Raw genomic sequence first — 26,382 nt, forward strand, 5'->3', positions numbered from 1 at the left:
TGCAGGTCCTATTACTCCCATTTTAAGCATAAGGAAACTGAGGCTCTGAGAGTTCTAGAATTCCTCTCCCACCACGATCTTTTTCCACACCAGATACCAAGTGTGCTCCCAAAGGCTGTTTCCAGATGCTCAGGCATCCCTCTCTTTTCTTTGAGCAGAAAAGCAGGCCAAGGTCCTCATCATGATTGCCTGGAGCCTCTCTTTCCTGTTCTCCATTCCTACCCTTATCATATTTGGGAAAAGGAAACTCTCCAATGGCGAAGTGCAGTGCTGGGCCCTGTGGCCTGACGACTCCTACTGGACCCCGTACATGACCATCGTGGCCTTCCTGGTGTACTTCATCCCCCTGACAATCATCAGGTAAGAGGCCAGCAGGCCAGACACACATGGGGACTTTCCCAGTTCATCAACTGTGTTCTCTTTCCTTCTAGGGCACTCATTGCTCCTAGTGTCCTTTGGGGAACTGGCTAGGAGCCAAGATCTTATGTAAAGCTACCATATGCTAAGCTCAACTCCTCCGAAGTGGAATAAGGAGGACGGAACTAACATTTTCTGATTATGTGCTATGGGGCAGGCCTTGTGAAAAGTGGCTAACAATTATCCCATCCAACACAACTCTATGAAATAACTACTCTTATCCCCATTTTATAAATGACAAAACTCAAGCACAAATAAGTCAAGTAACTTATTCAACATAACATGGTATTTAACCCCAGGTTTGTCTGATTTCATATCCTGTTCTCTCTCCTATATCATGCAACTTTTTAAATATAAGACCTAGTACCAGTTTCAGAAACCTTATAATTGAAAAGACAGACAAACTTGAAACAAAACTGGAAAAAATGAAAACACAGTACACACAGAAATATGCTAGCATGTGTATTCAGTGAAGTCAAACAATGGCAGGGAGCACTTTTTGGAAGCATCCTTTAAATGAGGGAAGTCTTCAGATAGGAGAAGGGGAAGGTAAGAACAGGTTACCTGGTGACTGGGGATAAGAGTGTATATGGTGACTGGAAAGGACAGGCAGGCAGTGCCAATGGAAGAGAAGTTGGCAATCAGCTCTTTCTGGATGGGGTGAGGCTCATTGTGAAGGGCCTTAGGAAACAAACCATAGGATGTTCCCTTTGCCCTGCAGCCAAAGGTGGACCAAAGATGGTCTTTCAGTAGAGAAGATCACAACCTCCTGGACGAGGCAGGGTCTCCCTTAGTCACACCACAGGATCCTCTCTGAAAGGCTGGCTCAGCACAGGTTGGTGGGATTGGAAACAGCAGGGAGATAACTGGCTTGTTAAGTACGAACATGGAGCTTGCTGATTCTGCACCTCTTGAGTGTTCCCAAGTCTACTATCGAGTACCACATAAGTTGTCCTGGGCAAATGAAGATCAGCCTTTGTGTTTCAATATTAATAGTGTAAATAATGCTGTGATAAAAATCTTGGTACTTAAAATTATTCATGAGTCCCTGATTATTTCCTCAGAACTCATTCTAATGGAATTGCTAGATCATAGATGATGTTCATTTAAGACTTTTGATGCATATTCATAACCTGCCCTATAAAAAAAAGTGTATTTCTGCCAACAGCAAACAAGAGCTCTGATTTTTCTTCCCCTCACCCAGAGAAAGGTGATATCGTTTCTTTATTAAATCTTTGCTGATCACAAAGGTTTAAAAAAGTATCTCATTGTTTCCATATGCATTTCTTGGATTAAGTGATTGAATATTTTCAAGTGTTTTCTGATGTTATAGGAATTACTTGTTCTTGCTCTTTGTTCATCTTTGTCTCATAAGATGCTAAAGCTGGAAAAATGTTACCCATCACATAGTTCAGCCCCTAAACTTTTCACAAGTAGACCTAGAGCTAAAAGAAGTGAAATGATTTGCTTTCCATCAAAGGTATACAGGAGCAGAGTGATTCCCACGGTCAGCCGCTCAGCCTTTCTGAGATTGGATATTATCCAGTCATCTCTGCTGAATCCACAAGTTAACATCTATACTATATTTCAACTTACTGCTCTCCTCTTCACCAAGCTGAATCTGGGAGGAAGCTGGAAGGGATGATTAAAGTTATTTAGATAGTTGATCAAAACTAGGTAACAGCCAGTTAAAAGAAGCACAGAAAGAGGCCAGCTGCAATGGTAAGAAAGTATTTGGAAGGAAGCGAATCATGTCATCACAGGCAACTGACACACTGATTTCAGCAGCAGCGAATATCCCTGCTTCTCTCCTGATTGATTTCCCATCAGCTCCTGAAATCAGTTCAAACCCCTGTTCCACAGGGTGGATGCAACCCTGAAGCACAGGCTCACAACATGCTGTCTGGCCAGATCTCTCACTCAGGGCTTTCACGGTCTGAAATTTCCCCCATTCATTCAAGCTGCCTCTTCTCCAACTTGCCTACAGTTCAGCTTGTACATTTTTGTAGTGTCCTTGGAAAATGCAAAGTCTAACTTAATGATTAAAGGGGGTGATTTCAAAAGTCCTTTTCACTCAGCCCTTGTCAGACTAAGGCATCAGTAAATCCTGCTCCTTGATGCTTGCTTCCAGCCAGGGCAGAACCATGAAAATGCAGTGACCTTGTTCTGTACTTTAGCTCCCCTGAAGCGTTTCTTACCTACTCAGTCATTACCTTCCCTCCTGCCTCCTGTGGTCAGCCTTCTGCGGGAGAGAGCTTCTCTCTGGGGGGATGCACCAGAGCAAATCATCTGTTCTTGAATGAGGACCAGGTATGAACGAAGTTTTCTGAGGCATTTGTTTTCCAACGAGTTTGAGGGATAAGTTGCTATAATTTCACCTATCTCAGAGGTAAAAGCAACTCTTTTTTATTGTTTTCTTTTTTTCTTAACCATACTTTGGCACCCTGAGCTTGATTCTGTTGCTAGTGACTTTCAGATAAGTTTAAAGTCTTAATTCCAAGACTGAGTAGAAGAAAGAAACAACTCAAGTGTTCACTAGTTTTATTAACCATGTCTCATGCTTTATTGCCCCTCATGCATGATACATTTATATACAGATATATATATACACATAAACATAAATGTATATTCTTACCAAAAATGATTGGCAAAAAAAATATATATATATATATGTTGTTGTTTTAATTTGCATTTCTTTCATCACGAACGAGGTTGAACATATTGAATACCACTTCATTGAGTTATGCAAGCCCCTTCGCCATGACAAGGCTGTGACACATGAAGGGGAACACATTTTATATGTTCAATATTATTTTTGGTTTATTTTGCTTTTTCTTTATTCATTTATTTTTGGCTGTGTTGGGTCTTCATTGCTGAGTGCAGGCTTTCTCTAGTTGCCATACAGCAGAAGCTATTCTAGTTGCGGTTTGTGGGCTTCTCGTTGCAGTGGCTTCTCTTGCTGTGGAGCGTGGCCTCTAGGCAAAGGACCCTACTGCGGTTGTCGCGTGTGGGCTCAGGAGTTGTGGCTCCCGGGCCCTGGAGCACAGGCTCCTTAGTTGCAGCACATGGGCTTAGTTGCTCAGCAGCATGTGGGATCTTCCCAGGTCAGGATTGAACCCACGTCTCCTGCATTGGCAGGCAGATTCTTTACCACTGAGCTACCAGGGAAGACCTATTTCTGTTTTTTAAGTAACTTACCTATTCATATTCTTTTTCTCCATTTATCTTATTCTCTCTCTTTAGAGATATTTTTGTATAAAAACTTTCCCTGTTTTCATATGATTAGGATATTTCCCTAGTTTTTCCCTAGTTTGCCTTTTCATTTTGAATATGATTTTATTTTGCTTTCAGTTAATAAGACTGACATAATCAAGAGGAGAGAAATTATGAATAACTAAAATTAGAAAGTCAAATGAATCAGTTTGAAAAAAAGAATCATAGGAAAGTACTTGGCAAAAGTTTATATAAATGCATATAAAAAATGAATGAAATGTAAATGGCTTTCTGTAATATATAAACATTTTATATTTTAGTGTATTCACATCCACTCACACTTTACATTTTTTATTTCTATTCTCTCTTAGGAAAGGATAAGTTCATTTCACAAACTTACCTATATGTTAACTTTAAATGATTTATTATTTTACTTATTTGAAAATAATTTCAGTTTTGGGAGCATGTTAAAAATATCACTTTAAAATTGTATTATTTTATTGTGATGTCTAATTTTGAGATTTTACTTGATTTTTATGTAATATAAATTAAAAATCTAAGTTAAATTTATGTTTTTTTAATGCTGGGTCATTCACTCCAACATTACTTACTGAATAATTTACCTTTTCTCTATGGTATGAAATGGTAATTCTATCATATGCATATTTATATTATAAATGTTCTTAGTGTTTAGGAGCTTTCTAATCTCTTCACTTTTTTTGGTTTTCTCTATTCTTTATCTTTAGAGAAACCATTATACAATAATTTTTTTCTTCTTTAATATGTTGTAAATATTTCCCCAGTTTTTCATTTGTTTCTTCATTTTCAATATGTTTCCTTTTTCTCATATGAAAATACACTTAATAGCATTTTTCTCATATCAAACTGGCAACATTTTTAAAAAGACTTGGGAGTGAGGGACACAGTGGGAGGCAGAGAATGAAATTTTTTACAAACTTTATTAAAAAACAATTTAATAAAATACAATGAGAATCCTTCAAAAGTTTATACAGCAAAAGAAATCAATGGAGAGTTTCGGATTAGCAGATGCAAATTATTACACATATGGATAAACAACAAGGTCCTACTGTACAGCACAGGGAACTATAATCAATATCCTGTAATAAACTGTAATGGAAAATAATATGAAAAAGAGTATATATGTATAACTGAATTACTTTTCTGTACAGCAGAAATCAACATAACACTATTACACATTACATTTTACACTTCAACAAAGTTTTTAAAAAGTAAAAATTTTTTAAATAGAAAAGAAATCAATCAAAAATGTCCAAGCAGAAGAGGAAATTACATGGTCCTGATGAAAAAGTACTACCTTCTGAAGGTACCCCCTTCTCATCAAAAAATCTCTGGGAATATGAAATAGAATGCATGCATAATATTCCACAGTGTGGTTGAATATGCTTTCATTTTGTTTCCAGTTAGTAGAGATTGACACAATTAAGAAAAGGACAGACCACACAAATAATTAAGTTAGTGGTTTTTCTGCTACTAATATTACATTGTTTTAATGACTGTAGCTTTATATACATTTAATATCTGCTCCAGTGTTCTTGCCTGGAAAATCCCAGGGACGGCAGAGTCTGGTGGGCTGCCGTCTATGGGGTCGCACAGAGTCGGACATGACTGAAGCGACTTAGCAGCAGCAGCAGCAGCAAGACAAGATCTATGCCTTTTTGAGATTCTAAGGCTATTCCTGGGGAAGCTGCTCACACACTCTCCTTGCACCCACTACTCCAGCCAGAACAAGCCGTCTGAACACCCCACACTCCTCTCATCCCTGGGCCTTTGTGCACATCATTCCTTATGTCTGGGCACTCCTCCAGACTCACTCTGCCTCACTTCTGGCAAAATGATTCACATTCTTTCTGTCTTATTCCAAAGACTGATGGAGTTGTCTCTGCCAATCCTAGGCCACATCCGACCTCAACTTGTCCAAGCTGCCATTAAGGCTTCATGGGAGTGTCACTGCCTGCTTCTGCAACTGTATCTCTTGAGCATGTGACTCTTGTCTCAATCTCTAGACTCCAAACTCAGCACATAATGAACACTTTGTAAATGTTAGATTAAATAAACAATGCAGACCTGACTGCTGAACTTCGTCAATTAGACAGAAGTATTATGTCATTCCATCTCTCTCTCTCTCTCACTCACACACACACACACACACACATCTAGTATGGAAATTTCTGGTTATTTAATGCCTAGATCAGTTTCTGGCATATGGCAGATACTCCATAAACATATGTGAAAGGAAAGAAGAGAGAGAGAGGAAGAAATGCAGAGAGGAAGGGAAAGAGGAAGGAAGGAGTCATATTGTCAGTGGCAAACTCTCCTGAGAGCTGTGCGTGGATAAAGATTTAGCTGTTCCATCACTAATTAAATCAGGCTCCCAGGACCTGAAACCACAGTGACTGACAATAAAGGCAATGCATTGTTTTTCTGGGTCACCAGAACTCCTGTTGCTTCAAAATTTATTTGACTTGTCTGACTGTTGCTGGGAAAGGTTTTTAGCCCTACTGTAATTGATTTACTCTAGCTATGGTTATCTTCTTGCTACCTAATTGATTTCTCATTCTCCTATCATTTTTACTCTAGGAGATGAAGGTAGAGGCATAAAAGATCCATAGCTGGCAACTGCAAAACAATAAGTGGAAAAATGCACATTGGTCATGGAGCACTGATTTATATTATGCAGAAAAAAATCCATTTATTTTGTTTGGGGAAAGGGGGGTCATGTTGTGGGGAAAGCCCCATGCAGAGGTCAGAACAGGTCTGTGGACCACAAAATCATGGTAGATATAAGGGCCCAAGGTCCTAGCCAGCACTGTCCATGGTACGAGATGTCCAAGGCCAAAGTATATTGTCTGAGAGATGGCAAGAGGTAGGTCTTTTGAAAAAGCCATCATTACTAGCCTGCTAGGTTATGGTAGATGCTTATATTTGAGTTCCCCATATCCATTCCACTCTAAGCTGCTCACGGCAACCCCTCCCCTTAGCATGTGAATGCTTCAGATCTACTTCTAGGCAATGAAATGTGAGGCAGTGTCTTTTGAAGAGCTTTTGGAAAGATTTCCCCATTTTAAGCAATGAAATGAAAAATAAAAATCTTTCTTCCCCTGTTTCCCTCCTCAGAAGCATCTGTGTTAAGATCTTGTTATACACCCTTCCAGGACTGTTCAGTTCACATACCAGCATATACATATGTACAGAAACAAATTAAACATACTGAAGGACATCTGATCTTTGAAAAAAGAGAAAAAGTTGATCAATCGCTTCACTTTCCTGTTTAGGGCCATTCAGTGGATTTCTATTGTTTCAGACAAAAAGTCCAAGACCTCAAACTCTGTACTCAAGGCCATGTGTGACCTGGTCCATGCCTCACTCTCCATCCTTTTCTTAGGCCACACAAGCTGCCTTACTCACCATGCTTCAACCACACTGGCCTTCTCTAAGTTCTTCAAATGGGCCTGATCCCTCCTGTCTCAGAGACTTTGCAAGTGCTAGTCCCTCTGCTTGAATGACCACCTTATTTTTTGCATTTAAAAAAACCATTTTATTCTTCAGATCTTAGTTGAAACTACACCTCTTCTGAAAAGGCTTTCCTGAAGCCTTTCAAGCCAAGCCTCTATTACATACTCTTACATCCCCTATATCTTATCTTCATGGCATTAGTGTTAGTGAAACTAATTAATGAAAAGAGAGACACTTTTGATCAGGGAGTATCCTTAAGCCACTAGTAGGAGAAGAGTGAAAAGGACCACGTGAAGCATGCCAAGTGAAGCATCAGCTCCCCCTACTCCCGCTTCTACTCCCACTCATGCTTAGCTTCTAGTTAGATCTACAGAGCACAACTGAACCTCATACTCAGGCCCCAGAATGAGGCAAAGGTGGAGACAGAGATGGAACCTGTGGCTCTAAGACTGTGATGGGCATCCATCAAGTCCCTGACCTGTGCTGAGTAGGAGTCATGAAAGGGGCACTTTTGGTCTGAGTGGAATGTTCTCCCTGTATCTTGAGGACAGAGGGAACTTTTGATTCCATTTCCTGACACTCATACACAATCTAGAAGCAAGACTCAGGAAGTAGCCTCAGGCATCCTCTTCAGTACTTAATGCCACTTGAAAAGTCTTCCTCTGGTTTGCACTCTCACACTCTTCCATGGCCAGGAGCTGCCTCCAGAAGGCAACGGAAGAAAATGGGTCTGTGTTTGGATGGCCTTCCATAAAATCAAGAAATAAACCAGCCAGGAAAGGGATACTTTACTCAATCTTGGTGCCCCTTAGGTTTTCAGGTTTCTAAGAAGCTTGAAATAAAGCTATGCCTGCTGAGAGAATGGAGATAAATAAAAGGCATGGAAGAAAGGATGGAGATGCTGTTCCTCAGCTGTTTCTGAGAATGGGCCATTTCTGGATCTGCTTGATCTTTAAGATATGACTGCCATAGACAAGGGACTTCCCACGTGGCTCAGTGGTAAAGAAACACCTACCAAATATAGAGGATATAGGAGACATGGGTTCAATCTCTGGGTCAGGAAGATCCACTGTAGCAGGAAATGGCAACCTACTCCAGTATTCTTGCCTGTAAAGCCCTATGGACAGAGGAACCTGGTGGGATACAGTCCATGGGGGTCACAAAAAGTTGGACGAGAGTGACTGAGCACCCATGCATGGCATGGACAAGACTCAACATACCAAGTGTTATACCAGCCCAGAGGCCCCAAGGAAGAGGTAGCCAACTGTCACCGAGGAAGAGAAAGGTTTCATATCAACATGATACATGGAGAATGGGCTAAAAAAATGTATTTTTAGGAAGCAAAGGAGACACAGAGAAATGGAAGACATCGGACCTTATGTTCACCCAAAGCCAACTACATATTAAGCATGGGATTGGGGTTAGTTTAGTTGGCTCCTCCTGTTACTGACCTGGAAGAAGGTGTATTGAGAGATACTGGAGTAGAGGGAGGCAGGATGGTGACGATAGAGGTGAAGAAGGCAGAGATAGATTGTAGGAGGCTTTGGATGCCCTGCTCAAGAGACTAGATAGCATTGTGTAGGAAAGTGGAGGCACTGGAGGGTTTTTAAGCCAAGGAATGATTCTCTGTCCCAAAGCTCCAGTTCTGATGGCAAGTCGTATAGACATTCCAGATGGTAGCAAAGTGGAGATGTTTATAGACTATGGCAATAAATCAGACAAGAGATGATAAGGAGTGTTTGTTCTGGCAGCACATATATTAAAATTAGAAGGATACAAAGAAAATTTTCATGGCCCCTGCATAAGGATGACACATTAATTTGTGCGTTCATGCATATTTCTGTGCTTAATGGATACAAAGTTTCAGCTGGGAAAGATGAGAAAGTTTTGGAGATGGGTGATAGTGAGAGGTGCACAGCAATGTCAGTGTACTTAATGCCTCCAAACTGTACACTTAAAAATGGATAAAATGGTAAATTTTATGTTATATTTATTTCATCACAATAAAGAAGGTTCTAGATATTAAACAAGAAGATACTGTAAGGGTCTGAAGTGATGCTGAAGAGCAGAAGTGGAGAGGAAGGCACAGATGATGGAGACATTTTGAAGGGACAATTCACAGAATTTGCTGATTAATTAGATGAAAAGAATCAGCAAGAAGGAAATAGATGTATTCACAGTTCTCTCTGATGTATGACTGTTACATCCTGAGAAGTGGCCGCATTTGGGAAATAAAGGGGCATCCTACTTATTAGTTTTCCTGGCGAACAGTAAAGCTGCTCCTGGCTTTCTACTTGCTTGACTGATCCTAGCGGGACAAGGTGGGGGTGACTAAGGCCCAAACCCCTAATACATAAAACCTTTCTTAATTTTCCACTGTGTATACGGTTGATAATAACAAATACTTGAAGTATCATTCAATTAAGCAGTGGGGTTGCAACTGTGGTACTCAATTATACTTGATGATATTGTAACCTTTCCTTGTATTTCATTTATCTGGGAAAAAGTTTTCCTGATCTCACAAATATTCAACTTAGGGAAAAGAATAGACTCACTAGCAATTTGCTTTCTCATTTTTTCTTTCATGTAGACAAACAATTTCCAGAAAAGTCCCTGGGCAGGTATAGGAGGGTCGAGGATGCTCCTCAAAGACCCTGAGCTTTCCTGGCAGACTCAGAGGAGGTTTTCTGAGCAGGGAAAAGCAATAAGGAGGGTTTTACCACAGTCATTAATTGAGTTATATTACAGAGACCATTAAAAGCAATTAGTGCTTTGTCAGATACTGTGAACTAGAACTCTGATTTTTTTTTTTACCCAAGTGATTCTCAAGAGGGATGTTAGTGCAGTTTTAAAATGAAGCAGTGCTTTGTCTCAAAGTTTTTAGTCAAGGTTCTTAGTATATTAGAAATGTCAAATAACTAATTAAAGAAGGGTATGTTTATATTTATCAAAGGGGATAAAGGATACAAACTTTGCCAATGCTTTTGAGTCATTAGTCCTTTTTTCCTGTTAGGTGCAGATTTTGCTGCTAGTGTTGTTGTTTAATTGCTCAGTCGTGTCTGACTCTTTGCAAACCCATGGACTGTAGCCCACCAGGCTCCTCTGTCCATGGGATTTCCCCGGCAAGAATACCAGAGTGGGTTGCCATTTCCTCCTCCAGGGGATCTTCTTAACCCAGGGATCAAACCTACGTCTCCTTTATTGCAGGCAGATTCTTTACCACTGGGTCACCAGGGAAGCCCCTGGGTGCAGATTACACCATGTCATATTAGGTGTGATATCATGCGAAAAATTAAGAAGGAAGGGAAAGAAAATGACATTCATTGAGCCTCTGATAATTTTAAAACACTGTGTATAGCACTTTAAAGGTTGTCACATTTGATCCCTAAAAAACTCTTAAGTTTGCATTATTAACTTGATTTGATGGTCTAAACTAAGACCCAGTCTTTTAGCGGGTTCTGGCTGCTATGATAGAGCACCACAACACAGAGCAGGTGACTTGCAAACAACAGAAATATATTTCTCACAGTACTGGGGCCTAGAAGTCTGAAATCAGGTTGCCAGTTCAGTTGGGTGGGGCCTCCCTGGTGGCTCAGTGGTAAAGAATCTGCCTGCAATGCAGGAGATGTGGGTTTGACCCCTAAGTTGGGAAGATCCCCTGGAGGAGGAAATGACAATCCACTCCAGTATTCTTGCCTGGGAAAGAATACTGAGGAACTTGGCGGGCTACGGTCCATGGGGTCGCAAAGGAGTAGGACATGAATTAGCAACGAGCACGAGCAGGAGCACGGTTGGGTGAGGGCTCTCTTCCAGGTTGCAGACTTCTCCTTGTAGCCTCACACGACAAAAATGTCACGAGAATTCTGTGGGAATATCCTCTTACAAGGGCATTAATGCCACTCATGAAGATGCAACCCTCCATATGACCTAAGCACCTCCCCAAAGTCCCATATCCTTATAACACCATATTGGACAGTAGGATTTCAACATATAAATTTGGGGAGGAGGGACACAATTCTTCCTGTTTCACTCAGTGTATTAGTTATCTATTTCTGGGTAACATATTATTATTTTAAGTCACCAGGTTCATGATAAGTTATCTCTTAATGGGTTCGGGTTGCTTTAACTTACTATCTCACAGCTTCTGTGGGTCAGAGTCTGGACATGGTTTAACTGGGTCCTCTGCTTAGGTGTCTGCCAGGGCTGAGGTGTTATCAGAGGCTCAAGTAAGGAAGGATTTTCCTCCAAGTTTCCCTGGACTTCTGGCAGAATTGATTTCTTGGGGCTAAAGGACTCACAAAAGCTTGCTTCTTCAAAGCTAGCAATGCACTAGAGACACTAGCAAGACAGATCCTGCACACTTATGTAATCATAGACATCCCATCACTTTCACCCCAAAGCACTGATAAGCAAGTCACAGGTCTGGCCATATCTGACATGTTCACATCTGACAGTGATGTGAACACCTGAGGCAGGAATTATGGAGTCAAGGAAAGCCTGTCAAGGTCATACAACCAGCAAATAATAGAGCTAGTTACAAATCTAAATTTTTCTGACCCCAGACCCTGTGTTTGGATTCCAGTCTCAGCTGTACCTCTGACCATCTGAATTATCTTGGAGAAATCACTTGATTTCACCCAGTCCAAGGCTCCTGACTTAAAAAAAAGCAGCAGCTGCCATCTATTGTGACTCTGTAATCAGGAAGGATAGGGGGGCAGACCATGGTTGAAAGACCCTTGCCTCCACATCTCACACCTGGGGGACTGGAGTGTCCTCAGAGCGAGGACCCACCAGCCACTTTAATACTGTCTTTGGTCCTTTCCGCAGTGTCATCTATGCCATTGTGATCAGAACTATTTGGGTCAAAAGCAAAGCCTATGAGACAGTGATTTCCAACTGCTCAGGTAAGTCTTTTATCTGCATTACCAAATCTTTAGCTAATCTTGCTTCTGCAGAGGTTTTTCTCTAGCAAACATGAGCTGGGGTTTTACAGTTATAACAAGCCTGTTGTTATATCAGAGACCAGCTGGCACATCAGACCCCCCAAAAGCTGTTTCAGGAAGGCTTTGCCTTCTCCACATGGCTCTCCCAAAATCTGAGGAAGGAGGACTTTGGGTCTGGCTAAGCTGTGCCAGCAGAGCCCCTTGAAACAGCTCTAAGCCAGGGTCTGAGGGTAACCCTATCCTGGTGGGTTTGCAGAGAGGCACCCAAGAGGACTCTGGTATGAAAAGAGAGGACCGTGTAGGGAGGAGGCCACACATTCAGCAAAACATGAGGACAGACATTTCTGCTTGGCTTAAATTTACAGAAAAACTGTCATCTAACCACAAAACAGTCCTGGGCCCTAGGACAGTCAAGGCAGAATACATGCCCTCCCCATGGTTTGAGCATACCCCACACAGCAGAACAAGCCCAAGACTGCCTGCTACAGCCCTTCCCCAAATCCCATTTCAGCAACCTTACTGCTGAGCACCACCTGCACAATAGGTGCTGAGACTTGGAGGCCCATCTGCTTCCCAGGCAGACACCGCTGGGCCTCTGACAACAACCTGAAGAGAACACAGCACACAAACATGCCCGAGAGAGAAGAGAACGTCTCCTGGGTGTCTAGTTACTATAAAATGGCTAGTTCTGAAAAAGGAGACCATGGAGTTTCCATGGACCAAGACCACACATATATATTCATTTTGCAAAAATTATCATCCATCTTTTACAAATGGAAATCATATTAATTTTAAATTATACATATCTATATAGATATATCATTGCATTGTCTGGGTAGGTTTTTGATTGAGTTGTCACTTAACAGAGTTCATGATCCTAGTTTGACAGCTCAAGTGAGGTAGGACCAGAGGGTTTTGGAAAGCCCAGAGCTCTAGGTTGGAGGGGAAACACAGGGAAAAGGAGGGTATTTTAGTGTGCTCAAGCTGCCATAACAATATACCACAGCAAGTGGCTTAAACAATAAATTTATTTTATCACAGTTCTAGAGACTGGAAACCCAAGATCGAGGTACCAGTCAATTCTGTTCCTGGTAAGAGCTCTCTTCTTGGATTGCAGATGGGCTTGCTGGCTTCTTGCTATCTACTCACAAAGCAGAGAGGAGAGACAGAAATCTTTCTACTGTCTCTTCTTATAAGGGCACTAATTCCATCATAAGATTCCTGTTCTCATCTAACTCTATTTCCCAAAGGCCCCACCTGCAAAAATTAATACCATCACATTGGGGGGTTAAGTCTTCAACTTATGAATTTTGTGATGACACAAATACACAAGGCATAACAGGGGAAGAGTCAGGGGAAAAAGTGAGAAGAGAGAGAGACAGTGGAAATAAACACACACCAACCAAATGAGAATAGACAAAGGCTATTTAGTCAAAGCTTGCTATAGCAAGGGAATCAGCCACCATCACTTGTCTTTTGACAGAAACACAAAAGCAGTCAGAGGAGTGGTAAAGCCTCAGATGTGCCATGATTGGGGGCTGTTGTCATGGGGAAGCTGTAAGTGTGCTGATCAAAAGCACAGCATCCTGTGTGATGGGTTAGGCATGCATATTTGGCTTTCTCTGGTTGATTTTAAGTTGACAATAGGGGCAAAAATTGAAGAGCTATCAGTCAGTAGTCAAGTCTTGGGTATTTGTGGTAGACTGTTCCAGGAGGTATTATTCAGTTTATGGACTCTGAGTTAGAAACAGTGGTCTGACTTTCTACGAGTCTGACTTGCATAGAGTAGGTTGGTTTCCTTGACTGGTTACTGTAGATAATGGGTTGGTTTCCTGGGTTGGTTGCTGCAGAGTGTGGGTCAAAGTTCCATCTTAAATATGATCTGGCTACTGTCCATTTGTTTGCTTAGTCTGTCAACACAGACTGACAAGACAGACAGTGCATCTACCGTCAGTTGTCAGTAATGCCTAACGCGGCTCCTGACCCCTCTCCTCATTCCGCAGGCACGGTCCCGGGATGAAGGAGTTAGGACTTGTAATTCTGACTTGTCTTTTCCTCTCCTCGGCTGAGTTGACTGAAAAGGAATATTAAGGTGGTTATTGTTCTTGAGAGGCACATGAGAAGGCACAAAGCCTTCTGCAGCTGTGCTCAGTCAGCCACTTCTGGGTCCTTTCCATACTTTACCTCCCTGAATCCTTACACAGCTCTGTAAGGTGGTATCATCATCCGTCTCTTACAAATGGAAGACAGGCTCAAAGGTTAAGCAATTTGCTTGTTTTCATAGGTAGCTCATGATATATCAGCCTATGTTTTCTCTTCCACATCAGGCTGCCTCTCAGAAGAAAGAACATTACAGAAAGGAAGGTGGTGAATGACTGAAAAAAGCTCAATTTAAAAATTTTTTTTTAATTATAAAACTCAAACTCAGGATTGTTGGCATGGCTGTCACCCGCCAGCCTCTCTGCTGAGCTCTGCCTTCAGAGCACTCTTCCAGAATCATCTCCCGAAGTGTTTTGATGTATTTAAAAATCTAAAAGGTGACCTAATTTTGCTTAAGTAGGCTGAGGTCTTCCTGTACTTTCAGATTTAAATCAGATTGGTTTAAACCCTTGTCTGTGATTTCTGCCAGTTCCAGGAGACTGGTGTGTCCTCTTTCCCTGTCCCTCTGAGCTCTCACCCCACGGTCTCACCTCCAACAGCTCGTCTGTTCCCTCTGCTCTTGATCCAATGAATCATGGAATCCATCTCGTTTCCTTAGGCTTGAAGTGATGAAGAGTTTCCACATTCTGTCAGCTACCCACCACTTGCGGGATCTCCCACTTTTATCTCAGCAGGCCTTTCACATCTGTGATTACCCTGTCTCTCTCCAGAGTCCCCCAGATCTCCCTGCTACTCAATTTTCTAGTTCCTGCACTCTTAGATTCCCCCATCCTCCAGTCCCTGAGATTTTATAAAGCTGCCAAGAGATCCATTTTCCACTGATATACAGTATGCCTCTCCTCTCCAAAGGTGGAAATGGCTACAATCAGTTTTTATTCTCTAGTACAAGTTTATATGTCCATCATATCAATTTTTTATTTGTCTATATCTTTGTATCAGCATCACTGACCCTTTTCTGGAATGAGGAGCAGAGAGTAGTTCCAAAAATCCTGTGTACTTTCGGTATCTTATTCATAAGCAGCTCGATTGTCAATCTCATTAGAGCCAAGTAACTCCAGAGTTGGCTAGGAAAAAGGTTTCCACTGGTTTTAGTATTCCAGGATTACTGCCCATCAACAAGGGGAAATAAGCAATGATTAGTGTGAACAGAAGCTAACTTTGTAAACAAGGCTGCACAATTCAAGTTTCAGAATCATTCTTCTTCCTGGCAAGTATGTCTATTTTCTCTCCCTCAAGTCTGACAGAAAGGAAAAGAAATAACTATTTAATAAATGATCTACAGACTTTCCCCAAAACAAGTGCTTGGCAGGCGAGAGGTAGAGAATATGAGGTTTCCAATCCTGTAGGTTATCCTTTATAAATGAGCTTGCTTTGGATGCCCAGGGATGTTTACTCTTATAAAACAGAACATTTACTGCCTGTGGGCAGGAGATGGAAGAGGTGCACCCATGAAATGGACAAAGTGTAACATATCTGGATATAACTGCATCTGGCCAATATGACTTGGAAGATATGATGTGACCCATGCTATAGCCAAAGTACATGTTTCCAGTTAAATGGGGCAGAACAAGCTGAAGAAAAAAGTTTCTGATTAGGAGCAATTGGGTTAAAGTCCTGATCACTTCCAGCTAAATAAACTTAAAATAAGCGCTTTAAGTACTTTTCTTTATCAGTACGTGAGAGTGAAATGGCTTTTCTGCAAACAACTACCTTCAACAAAAGGCAAAAAAAAAAAAAGTTGTTTAGCCACTAAGTCAGGTCTGACTCTTGCAACTCCTATGTATATACTGGAGCCTGCCAGACTCCTCTGTCCATGGGATTTCCCAAGCAAGAATAATGGAGTGGGTTGCCATTTCCTTTTCCATGTGGAAAAAAAAATATATATATATATATATAATAAATGAAACTTATATATATATATATATATATAGCATGTTTGTGGATAGCAAGATTCAGTTCTATAAAGATGTCTATTCTCCTCAAATGATTCACAGATTGATATAGTTAAAATCAAAATTCAAATGGGATGTTTTCTTAAGCTTGATAAGCCAATTTAAAAACATACATGGAAATTTCAAGAGTCAAGAAAAGCCAGGAAGACAGTTCTGGAGAATTACAACAAGGTAGTAAAAGTGTTAGTAGCTCAGTCGTGCCTGACTCTTTGCGACCCCATGGACTGCAGCCCACCAAGCTCCTCTGTCCATTAGATTTTCCAGGCAAGGACACTGCAGTGGGGTTGCCATTTCCTTCTCCAGGGGATCTTCCCAACCCAAGGATCAAACCCAGGTCTCCTGCACTGCAGGCAGATTCTTTACTGACTGAGCTACAAGGGAAGCCCAAGGTAGTAAAGGTTTAATGTATAAACACTGATTTATCATAAAGTTAGAGTGACTAATAGAGTATGGTATAGACACAATTCAATAGGAAAAAAAAAAAAGCTCCCAAAGAGACCCACACATATAATATAAGCACTTGATACACGACAGAAGATCATAGGGTAATCAATTAATTGGATCTTCACCTCAATTCATCAATTCAGTTCAGTTCAGTTCAGTCGCTCAGTTGTGTCCGACTCTTTGTGACCCCATGAATCGCAGCACGCCAGGCCTCCCTGTCCATCACCAACTCCCGGAGTTCACCCAGACTCACGTCCATCGAGTCAGTGATGCCATCCAGCCATCTCATCCTCTCTCGTCCCCTTCTCCTCCTGCCCCCAATCCCTCCCAGCATCAGAGTCTTTTCCAATGAGTCAACTCTTCACAGGAGGTGGCCAAAGTACTGGAGTTTCAGCTTTAGCATCATTCCCTCCAAAGAAATCCAGGGCTGATCTCCTTCAGAATGGACTGGTTGGATCTCCTTGCAGTCCAAGGGACTCTCAAGAGTCTTCTCCAACACCACAATTTAAAAGCATCAATTCTTCGGCGCTCAGCCTTCTTCACAGTCCAACTCTCAAATCCATACATGACCACAGGAAAAACCATAGCCTTGATTAGACGAACCTGTGTTGGCAAAGTAATGTCTCTGCTTTTGAATATGCTATCTAGGTTGGTCATAACTTTCCTTCCAAGGAGTAAGCATCTTTTAACACCATCTGCAGTGATTTTGGAGCCCCCCAAAAATAAAGTCTGACACTGTTTCCACTGTTTCCCCATCTATTTCCCATGAAGTGATGGGACCGGATGCCATGATCTTCATTTTCTGAATGTTGAGCTTTAAGCCACATTTTTCACTCTCCACTTTCACTTTCATCAAGAGGCTCTTTAGTTCCTCTTCACTTTATGCCATAAGGGTGGTGTCATCTGCATATCTGAGGTTATTGATATTTCTCCCAGCAATCTTGATTCCAGCTTGTGTTTCTTCCAGTCCAGCATTTCTCATGATGTACTCTGCATATAAGTTAAATAAGCAGGGTGACAATATACAGCCTTGACGTACTCCTTTTCCTATTTGGAACCAATCTGTTGTTCCATGTCCAGTTCTAACTATTGCTTCCTGACCTGCATACAAATTTCTTAAGAGGCAGATCAGGTGGTCGGGTATTCCCATCTGTTTCAGAATTTTCCACAGTTTATTGTGATCCACACAGTCAAAGGCTTTGGCATAGTCAATAAAGCAGAAATAGATGTTTTTCTGGAACTCTCTTGCTTTTTTGATGATCCAGCGGATGTTGGCAATTTGATCTCTGGTTCCTCTGCCCTTTCTAAAACCAGCTTGAACATCAGGAAGTTCACGGTTCACATATTTGCTGAAGCCTGGCTTGGAGAATTTTGAGCATTACTTTACTAGGGTGTGAGATGAGTGCAATTGTGTGGTAGTTTGAGCATTCTTTGGCATTGCCTTTCTTTGGGATTGGAATGAAAACTGACCTTTTCCAGTCCTGTGGCCACTGCTGAGTTTTCCAAATTTGCTGGCATATTGAGGGCAGCACTTTCACAGCATCATCTTTCAGGATTTGGAATAGCTCAACTGTAATTCCATCACCTCCACTAGCTTTGTTCGTAGTGATGCTTTCTAAGGCCCACTTGACTTCACATTCTAGGATGTCTGGCTCTAGGTCAGTGATCACACCATCATGATTATCTGGGTCATGAAGATCTTTTTTGTACAGTTCTTCTGTGTATTCTTGCCACCTCTTCTTAATATCTTCTGCTTCTGTTAGGTCCATACCATTTCTGTCCTTTATCAAGCCCATCTTTGCATGAAATGTTCCCTTGGTATCTCTAATTTTCTTGAAGAGATCTCTAGTCTTTCCCATTCTGTTGTTTTCCTCTATTTCTTTGCATTGATTGCTGAGGAAGGCTTTCTTATCTCTACTTGCTATTCTTTGAAACTCTGCACTCAGATGCTTATATCTTTCCTTTTCTCCTTTGCTTTTTGCTTCTCTTCTTTTCACAGCTATTTGTAAGGACTTCCCAGACAGCCATTTTGCTTTTTTGCATTTCTTTTCCATGGGGATGGTCTTGATCCCTGTCTCCTGTACAGTGTCACGAACCTCAGTCCATAGTTCATCAGGCACTCTACTTATCAGATCTAGGCCCTTAAATCTATTTCTCACTTCCACTGTATAATCATAAGGGATTTGATTTAGGTCATACCTGAATGGTCTAGTGGTTTTCCCTACTTTCTTCAATTTAAGTCTGAATTTGGCAATAAGGAGTTCATGGTCTGAGCCACAGTCAGCTCCTGGTCTTGTTTTTGCTGAATGTATAGAGCTTCTCCATCTTTGGCTGCAAAGAATATAATTAAATACCAGGGAAATTTGAAACTTACATGTGAAATGTAAGACTTTAAAATTTCTTTAAAGACAATGAAGGATGTTATCTTTATGACACTGGAATAAGAAAGGATTTCTTAAACAAGAGACAAGATGCATTAAACCAAAAAAGTGATAAATAAATTTGACTCTATTTATATTTAAAAGTCAAGCCAAAAAGTAGGAGAAGCTATTTGCAATACATTATCTAGGAAAAGATTAGTATCTAGAATGTATGAAGAATTCTTAAGATTCAATAAAAATATTTTTTAAAATGATAAATAGAAGAAAAATGAGGAAGACACAAATACATTTCGTAAGAGGGAAAAGAGAAATAGCCAAAAACAAGGTTCTCAACCTCACTGATACATGAGGAAAGTATACATTTAAACTTCAACTAGGTATAATTTGTCAGTCACAGGACTGGTAAAGTTTTAAAATCTGGTATTTCTAAGTATTAACAAAGATATAAACCTCATGGTTTATCTAGCAATATCATTCCTAAAAATCTTAGTAGACTTCTGACTTATTTGCTTCCAGTCAGCTTCACCAGCAACCATATTCACACAATCTTTCTGAAAATAATTCTCAGGTCTGACTAGTTTCTTTGCTTCCTCATTCAGTCCCCTAGAATAGAAGCTAGCTTGAGGTCATCTGAAACAGTAGGTGGGAGGCCACATCCTCAGTCTGCCTTTCCTCTCAGGAATGATCCTGAATGGGTCATTGCTGGTGTAAACTTCTCTTACAACTGAATTTGGATACTGGCTTCATTGGCATAAGATGTGCACAGTCAAAAGGTATACACGTTTGCTTTAGCAGTCCGTTTGCATTTTCAATTTGCATTGGGCCATACAAAGTATGCACTTGGTGCTATGAAGACAAGAAACAATCAGATTCCAAATTTTAAGGGGCTTCCTGTGGTAAAGAATCCATGAAATGGGTTTGATCTCTGGTCCAGGAAGATCCTACATGCCATGTGGCAGCTAACCCTGTGTGCCACAACTATTGAGCCCGTGCTCTAAAGTGCAGAGGTCACAACTATTGAGCCCACGTGCTGCAACTACTGAAGCCCAGTGCCCTAGAGACCATGCTCTGCTATAAGAGAAGCGACTGCAATGCGAAGCCCAGGCACCACAACCACAGAGTATCCTCTACTCCCCGCCACTAGAAAAAGCCCAAGTCCAGCAGTGAAGACCCAGCATAGCGAAAAAATAAATAAAATTTTTTTTAAAGTTTCCAAATTTTAGGACTTTCCCTAACTTCCTTCATTTTTGTTCATACTCCAACCAACTCTTGTCTGAGTTCATCTCTTTTTTCCTAATACTTTGCTAAACACAGCCGGTGGCAATCAACACACACTATTAACATTCTGTTTACCAACTGAGATAGTTAATTTTCTGTGTCAACTTGGTTGTGCTAGCAAGATAGCTGGTAAAACATTATTTCTAAGTGTGTCTAGAGGGCATTCCTGGAAGCATGTGAATCTGCACACTAAGTAAAGAAGGCAGGCCTCACCAATGACAGTGAGAATCATCCAACCCACTGAGGGCCAGAATAGAACTAAAAGCAAAGGAAGGGCAAATTTGCTCGAACTGGGACATCCATCTTGTCCTACTCTCTTCCTGGGACCTAAGACTAGGACAAAGATTTACACTATTGGGTGCCTGATTCTCCAGCGTTTTGACTTAGATGTACATCATCGTCTCTCCTGGTTTTCATGTTTTTGGATTTGGGCTGAATTAGACCATCAGACGTCTTGGTTCTGCAGACAGCAGATTATGGAATTTAGCCTTCATAACTGCATGAGTCAATTTCTATAATAAATTTCCACATATACATGGATATAGCTACCGATAGAGACATACATGGTCTCTTTCTCTGGAGAATCCTAACTCTATACCACCTTTGTACTCTCCCTGGGGGTCCAGTCTCAGTAAGCACACAACCTGCCTTCCCTTTATAACACTTCTAGCCAGTGCATCTCTACCGTCCCAGCTTTCCCTATCGGTCTCCTCACTACCTGCTCCCTGCCTAGAGGCCAATGCTGCATGCTGTAGGTTTGCATTATGACAGCACTGCATGTGAAGCTTCAATCTCTGCTTTAGTTAAGGAAGCACTAGCAGCTATATTAGAGAAAGCCTCAAATATAGTAACCTTAACAAAAGAGAAATTTGTTTCTTCTTCAGTTAAAGTCAGTTAAAGTCGAATTGACAGTAAAGGTCAACGGGAAAGACACACAGTCATTCAGAAACTCAAAATGACAATACTGCTACTCTCTAACAAATGGCTACTAAGGTATGGCTTAGCATCAGCATCCAGCAGATTGGGGATGAGGGAAGACAGCGTGAAGGATTACTCAGGGAGTTTATCGGAGCCAGGCCTGAGTTCTCTCCATGTTCCTTATAGGCAGAACTTAATCATGTGACTACCCCCAGCTGAAAGGAAAACTAAGATCATGGCATCTGGTCCCATCACTTCATGGCAAATAGATGGGGAAACAATGGAAACAGTAATAGATTTTATTTTCTTGGGCTCCAAAATCACTGTGGATGGCGACTGCAGCCATGATATTAAAAGACGCTTGCTCCTTGGAAGAAAAGCTATGACCAACCTAGACAGCCTATTAAAAAGCAGAGACATTACTTTGCCGACAAAGGTCCATCTAGTCAAAACCATAGTTTTTCCAGTGGTCATGTATGGATGTGAGAGTTGGATCATAAATAAAACTAAGCACCAAGGAATTGATGCTTTTGAACTGTGGTGTTGGAGAAGACTCTTGAGAGTCCCTTGGACTGCAAGGAGATCAAACCAGTTAATCCTAAAGGAAATCAGTCCTGAAGATTCATTGGAAAGTCTGATGCTGAGCTGAAGCTCCAATACTTGGGCCACCTGATGCGAAGAGCTGACTCATTAGAAAAGACCCTGATGCTGGGAAAGACTGAAGGCAGGAGGAGAAGGGGACCACAGAGGATGAGATGGTTGGATGGCATCACAGACTTGATGGACATGAGTTTGATGAACATGCAGTCCATGCGGTTACAAAGAGTCAGACACGACTGAGTGAGTGAACTGAAATGAACAACCCCTGCTGAAAAGGAGGCTGGGAAATGTCATCTCTCTGTAGGCCTTGGGGGCAAAGGAAAGAATTTGGTGGATAGCTAACCTGTCTGCCACAATTATTTTGGGTCTGCCAGGGTTCCTGGTTCCACCTGAACTGAGGAGCTGAGGAATAGACAAGGCTGTGAGTTAGGTGAGTTAGGTCATACTTCCTTGTATCTATGACCTTCTGTTTTAAAAAAAGAAAACACACACAAGGAAAGGAAGTGGAGGTGGCCAAAGTTCTGAGCTAAGTAGATGAGACATAATGTGCTAAAAATAGTTCACATTAAGTTTATGTTCATAAGGAGGTCATCAATGATCAGAAATTAAAAATAAATTATAAGTTCAAAATTTTTGGAAATCAGACATAATTGTTAAAATGTTCAATTTTTAAATTAATCTGAAATACATGAAGTTACCAACATATGAAAAAATAATGACTTTAAAATATTATCAGGTAGACTTCCTTATTAACAAACAAATCACCTGGACTTTTGCAGGTCTACTTATGCCTACCCTCAGCCCCAGCCAGACAGGAATAAATTCTGCTTCATTTAAAATCTCAGAAAAATAAAATAAAAAATAAAATCTCAGGACATCAGTGTTCCCCCTTCAGAGGCTCAGCCTACAAAAAAAAAGGGGGAGGGGGGTTCCCAGGGGCTCTGCAAGTGGCATGAAGCATGGGAAAGGAAAGGAACAGCGACAGGCCACTTCGGATTCATCCTTGAACTAAGACAGCCCAAGGCAGCATCCTGCTTCCAGTCCAAAATCTAATCCACCCACTGCCTCTAGGCTACCCCCTATTAATGCACAGTGACAGCTGAATTTAACTGCTTTTCACTCCTGCTCAGCCCCAAGGCCTGAGGGGAAATAATCCTTTTATCTCCCAATAAAGGAGAATTACTGGGATTTTGCAGCTCATCTCACTTTGAAGAGCCATCTTCAAAAGGTTTTGCATTTCCTAGAGTGGTCAGATTAAAGACGCTTTTCACTGATCTCATTGGGAGATGGAATGGTAGGAGTTGATTATATTGTCACCCAGTTGCCCTGTGGAAAGTACTGCAAGTTTCCATTTTAAACAGATTTCAGAGCACAAATGTCATTCTCAAAAAGTTTTCTGAAAAACTAAGTTTTCAGAGCCATGCTGTTTAGGAGCCAGCTGTTACACCAGCAAATGGAGATACTTTGAAAAGATATGATTTGATCTGCTGTCTTTTTACTTGCCCCCATGGCTATAATCCCATCCTGATAATTATCTGATGTATATAAATTCTATATACAGATAATATTCAACAGTAGCCTATCTAAATATAGTAATGAGTATTCCCAGGTGATTCAGAGGTAAAGAATCCGCCTATCAAGCAGGAGGCTTGGGAAAATCCCCCGGAGAAGAAGTTGGCAACCCTCTCCAGTATTCTTGCCTGGAGAATCCCATGGACAGAGGAGACTGGTGGGCTACAATCCATGGGGTCACAGAAGAGTTGGATATAACAGAGTGACTAAACAACAACAACAAATGTAGTAATATTTTCTGTTCACTTCCATAAAGGCAGCTCATTCCTCCTGAAATACTGTTAAAATCTCATTCATCCCAACTAATAAGGAAATTGACATTCTCGCTATGGGGCTTGGCACCTTGAATACATTATTTTATTTTAATCTTCAAGACAACTCTGTGAATTAGGTGTTTTATGCTTCATTTTTGAAAGTGGGAAACTGACGCTGGGAACAGTAGGCAATTTGCATGACACCACTAGTAAGCTGTGCAGCTGGAGTGTGTACTCAGGTTTGATCTTGAAGTCTGTATCCTTCCCAAGATACTACTTTGGAAATCAGGGCTTCAACCTTGGCACTGTCAGTATTTTGAACTAGATAATTCTTCTTTTGTGGGGGACTGTCCTGTGCATTGAAGGATACTTAGCAGCATACCTGGTCTCTGCCCACTAGATGCCTGGAACACCCACCCCAACCATTGTGACAATCAAAAATGTGTCCAATCATAACCCCAGGGGTAATATTTCCCCACCTAAAAACCACTGCTATAAACACTCCTGAAGTATTTTCTCCCTTATACCACTGAAATTTTGTGCTTCTGTGAAATGCACGGAACAATCTGAAGGCCCTAATAGTGCCTAAGAGTGGCCTCCCAGGGTAGACATCAAGAAATAAAAATCAGTTATATAATTAAATATAGCATTTCAGTTCACTGCACAGAAAAACCCCTTATTCCTATTATTCCTGCTAACAGCTTGTCTTCTCCAATGAGTAAGCGTTCAAACTGTGAAAACAGACAGAAGCTTCGATGACTTGCAGCTGCCTCAGAAACTCAGCCCAAACTCCTCAGGGAGACATTCAAGGTCTTCCTACTTTGGCCTCAGTCCTTCTCCCCACCCTCAAACCAGCGTCCTTTCAGGCTCCAGCCAAGCGAGATGACTCACCAAGATTCTAACACTTCCTACATGTTCTCATTTCCCCGTCTTGGCTGAAGACTTCCCCTCTGCTTCAGGCATCTTTCCCAATCCTACGCACCCACCCCCAGCTTGGCCTTGGGGATTTCCACCTCTGCCTTGTTGCCACCTCTGCATTACAGTGGGGGAATGGCTTCTTTCTTCGTTCATACTTGGTTTTTGGTTTTAGTCTCTCTCATCTCACCCAGCCTCATGCTGAGTGATCTTTCCTGCTGGATTGAAAGTTCCCAGAGAAGAGGAACTCTATTTTAGCCTGTTTTGTTCAGTCCTTATCGCTTGGTGGGTTGGGCTGGATTGGATTGCAGACAGGGTAGAATAAATAGTGCAAAGGTAAATTTCACACCAGTTTCCATGAGGATTTAAATACATTTCAAACGTGACAGCTGAAGGTGTAGTGAGGACCAGTGAGCATGGTAGCCGGGCTCTAGGGTAGTCCTATCTCGTATGACTTAGGTGTGCCTGGGTGGGCCTCTGATCTCGGCCACCACTAGGCTTGTGTCCCTCGAGCCTTAATCAGTGGCACTCACCTGAGGGTGTGTGGGGCTGGCCTTCTGTCCATGCCTGTCCCTCACTGAGGGTCTGCTTATGTCCAGAGGGAGGGCATCTTTTCCCAACTTTCACAAAGGTACCAAGAGGGCTGGTAGAAGCCATGATAGTAAAAAACTCTCTCACAGCTTCAAGGTACCCTGCGTCAAGTGCCTCCATTCCCAAATGTGCCATTTAACGACTCCTTCTACTAAGAACTACTGCACTGAATTCTGCCCGTCCTAATCAGTCATTTGTTTTACCACCACTCCTTGACTAGAGACGAGTTTATATTAATTCATTCAATAAATATTAATTAATCATTCACTAGTTTAGAGGATACAGGAGTGAGGAAAACAAAGTCTCTGTCTCCATCAAGCTTACATTCTAGTGGATTCCTAAATTTAATCCTTACATGTTTAGTATCAAACAACCCACATAAGATTAAAGTTATAACAAGGCTCTTATTTGGAACAGGTTTTATTATATCTCTGGCTTGAGCTTTTGTTGAGAGTGGGATTTCTGAGTTACATGAGTAAGTTCATCTGGGGTAAGATTTCTAGGAAAACTGCTTTGTCCTAGGTTGCTGAGGGGACAAGACCAATGTCTCAGCGTCGCCCCCTGTGGTCACCTGGCTCATTCCAGATTCAGTTGATTCAGGGCATCCAGCCAAGTCTCTTGAGAGTCTGGATGTCCCAATGCATTTGCATTTTACATTAAGCTGCTAACTGAGCAGTTTCTAGCATCCAGCCCATTTACTCTGAATATCTCAAAGGGCAGGGCGGAGGATGGGGGGTTCCTCCTGGGCATAGGTGAGGAGGATCTAGGTGGTCCCATGACAACTGTGGGTCTAACCTACAATGTTCCTATTGGCAGAAGCAGGACTTCACTTTATGGTTCACTTTTTGCATCTGCAGATGGAAAGCTGTGCACCAGTTACAACCGAGGGCTCATCTCAAAGGCAAAGATCAAGGCCATCAAGTATAGTATTGTCATCATTCTTGGTAAGCAACATCCCTCCTCGTGTTGTAAAACTGTGGACATTCCAATAACAAATTTGTACCTGGGACCTGGTGACACAAAGAAAAAATGTGTCTATGAGAACTTCTGCCTTTTCCCAATTAGAAAGGAATATGTGTGTGGAGCTTATCAGTGTCACTGCAGCTCCCTCACGGGCCAATATTTGGTTTCCTATATCTATCTTTATGAATATTGTTGTCCAACACAGCCATGGGATGCATAATGTGGAGGAAAAACCTAATTAAGACATTACTAGCTGAAGCTGATGCTCACCATCATCTAGTTGACC

At 41.5% G+C, this 26,382-nt stretch overlaps 1 protein-coding gene and 1 non-coding gene across 2 annotated transcripts in view; both read left to right on the plus strand.

The window, feature by feature from the left end:
* Window positions 1–26,382, plus strand: part of NPSR1 (neuropeptide S receptor 1) — a 151,505-nt gene that overhangs the window by 120,463 nt on the left and 4,660 nt on the right. Inside the window, exons 5-7 of the mRNA XM_086398065.1 lie at window positions 159–360; window positions 11,953–12,029; window positions 25,991–26,077. Coding sequence (XP_086254191.1) covers window positions 159–360; window positions 11,953–12,029; window positions 25,991–26,077 — 366 coding nt within the window. The remainder of the gene's footprint in view (window positions 1–158; window positions 361–11,952; window positions 12,030–25,990; window positions 26,078–26,382) is intronic.
* On the plus strand, window positions 8,861–8,967 carry LOC147374208 (U6 spliceosomal RNA). The gene has a single exon (XR_015163342.1). It is a non-coding gene; the product is annotated as a U6 spliceosomal RNA (small nuclear RNA).

The sequence above is a fragment of the Bos grunniens genome, chromosome 4 (assembly GCF_055505025.1).
Source record: "Bos grunniens cultivar Pamir isolate PY7600 chromosome 4, Bosgru_T2T1.0, whole genome shotgun sequence".
In the NCBI taxonomy this organism is placed as follows: Eukaryota; Metazoa; Chordata; class Mammalia; order Artiodactyla; family Bovidae; genus Bos; species Bos grunniens.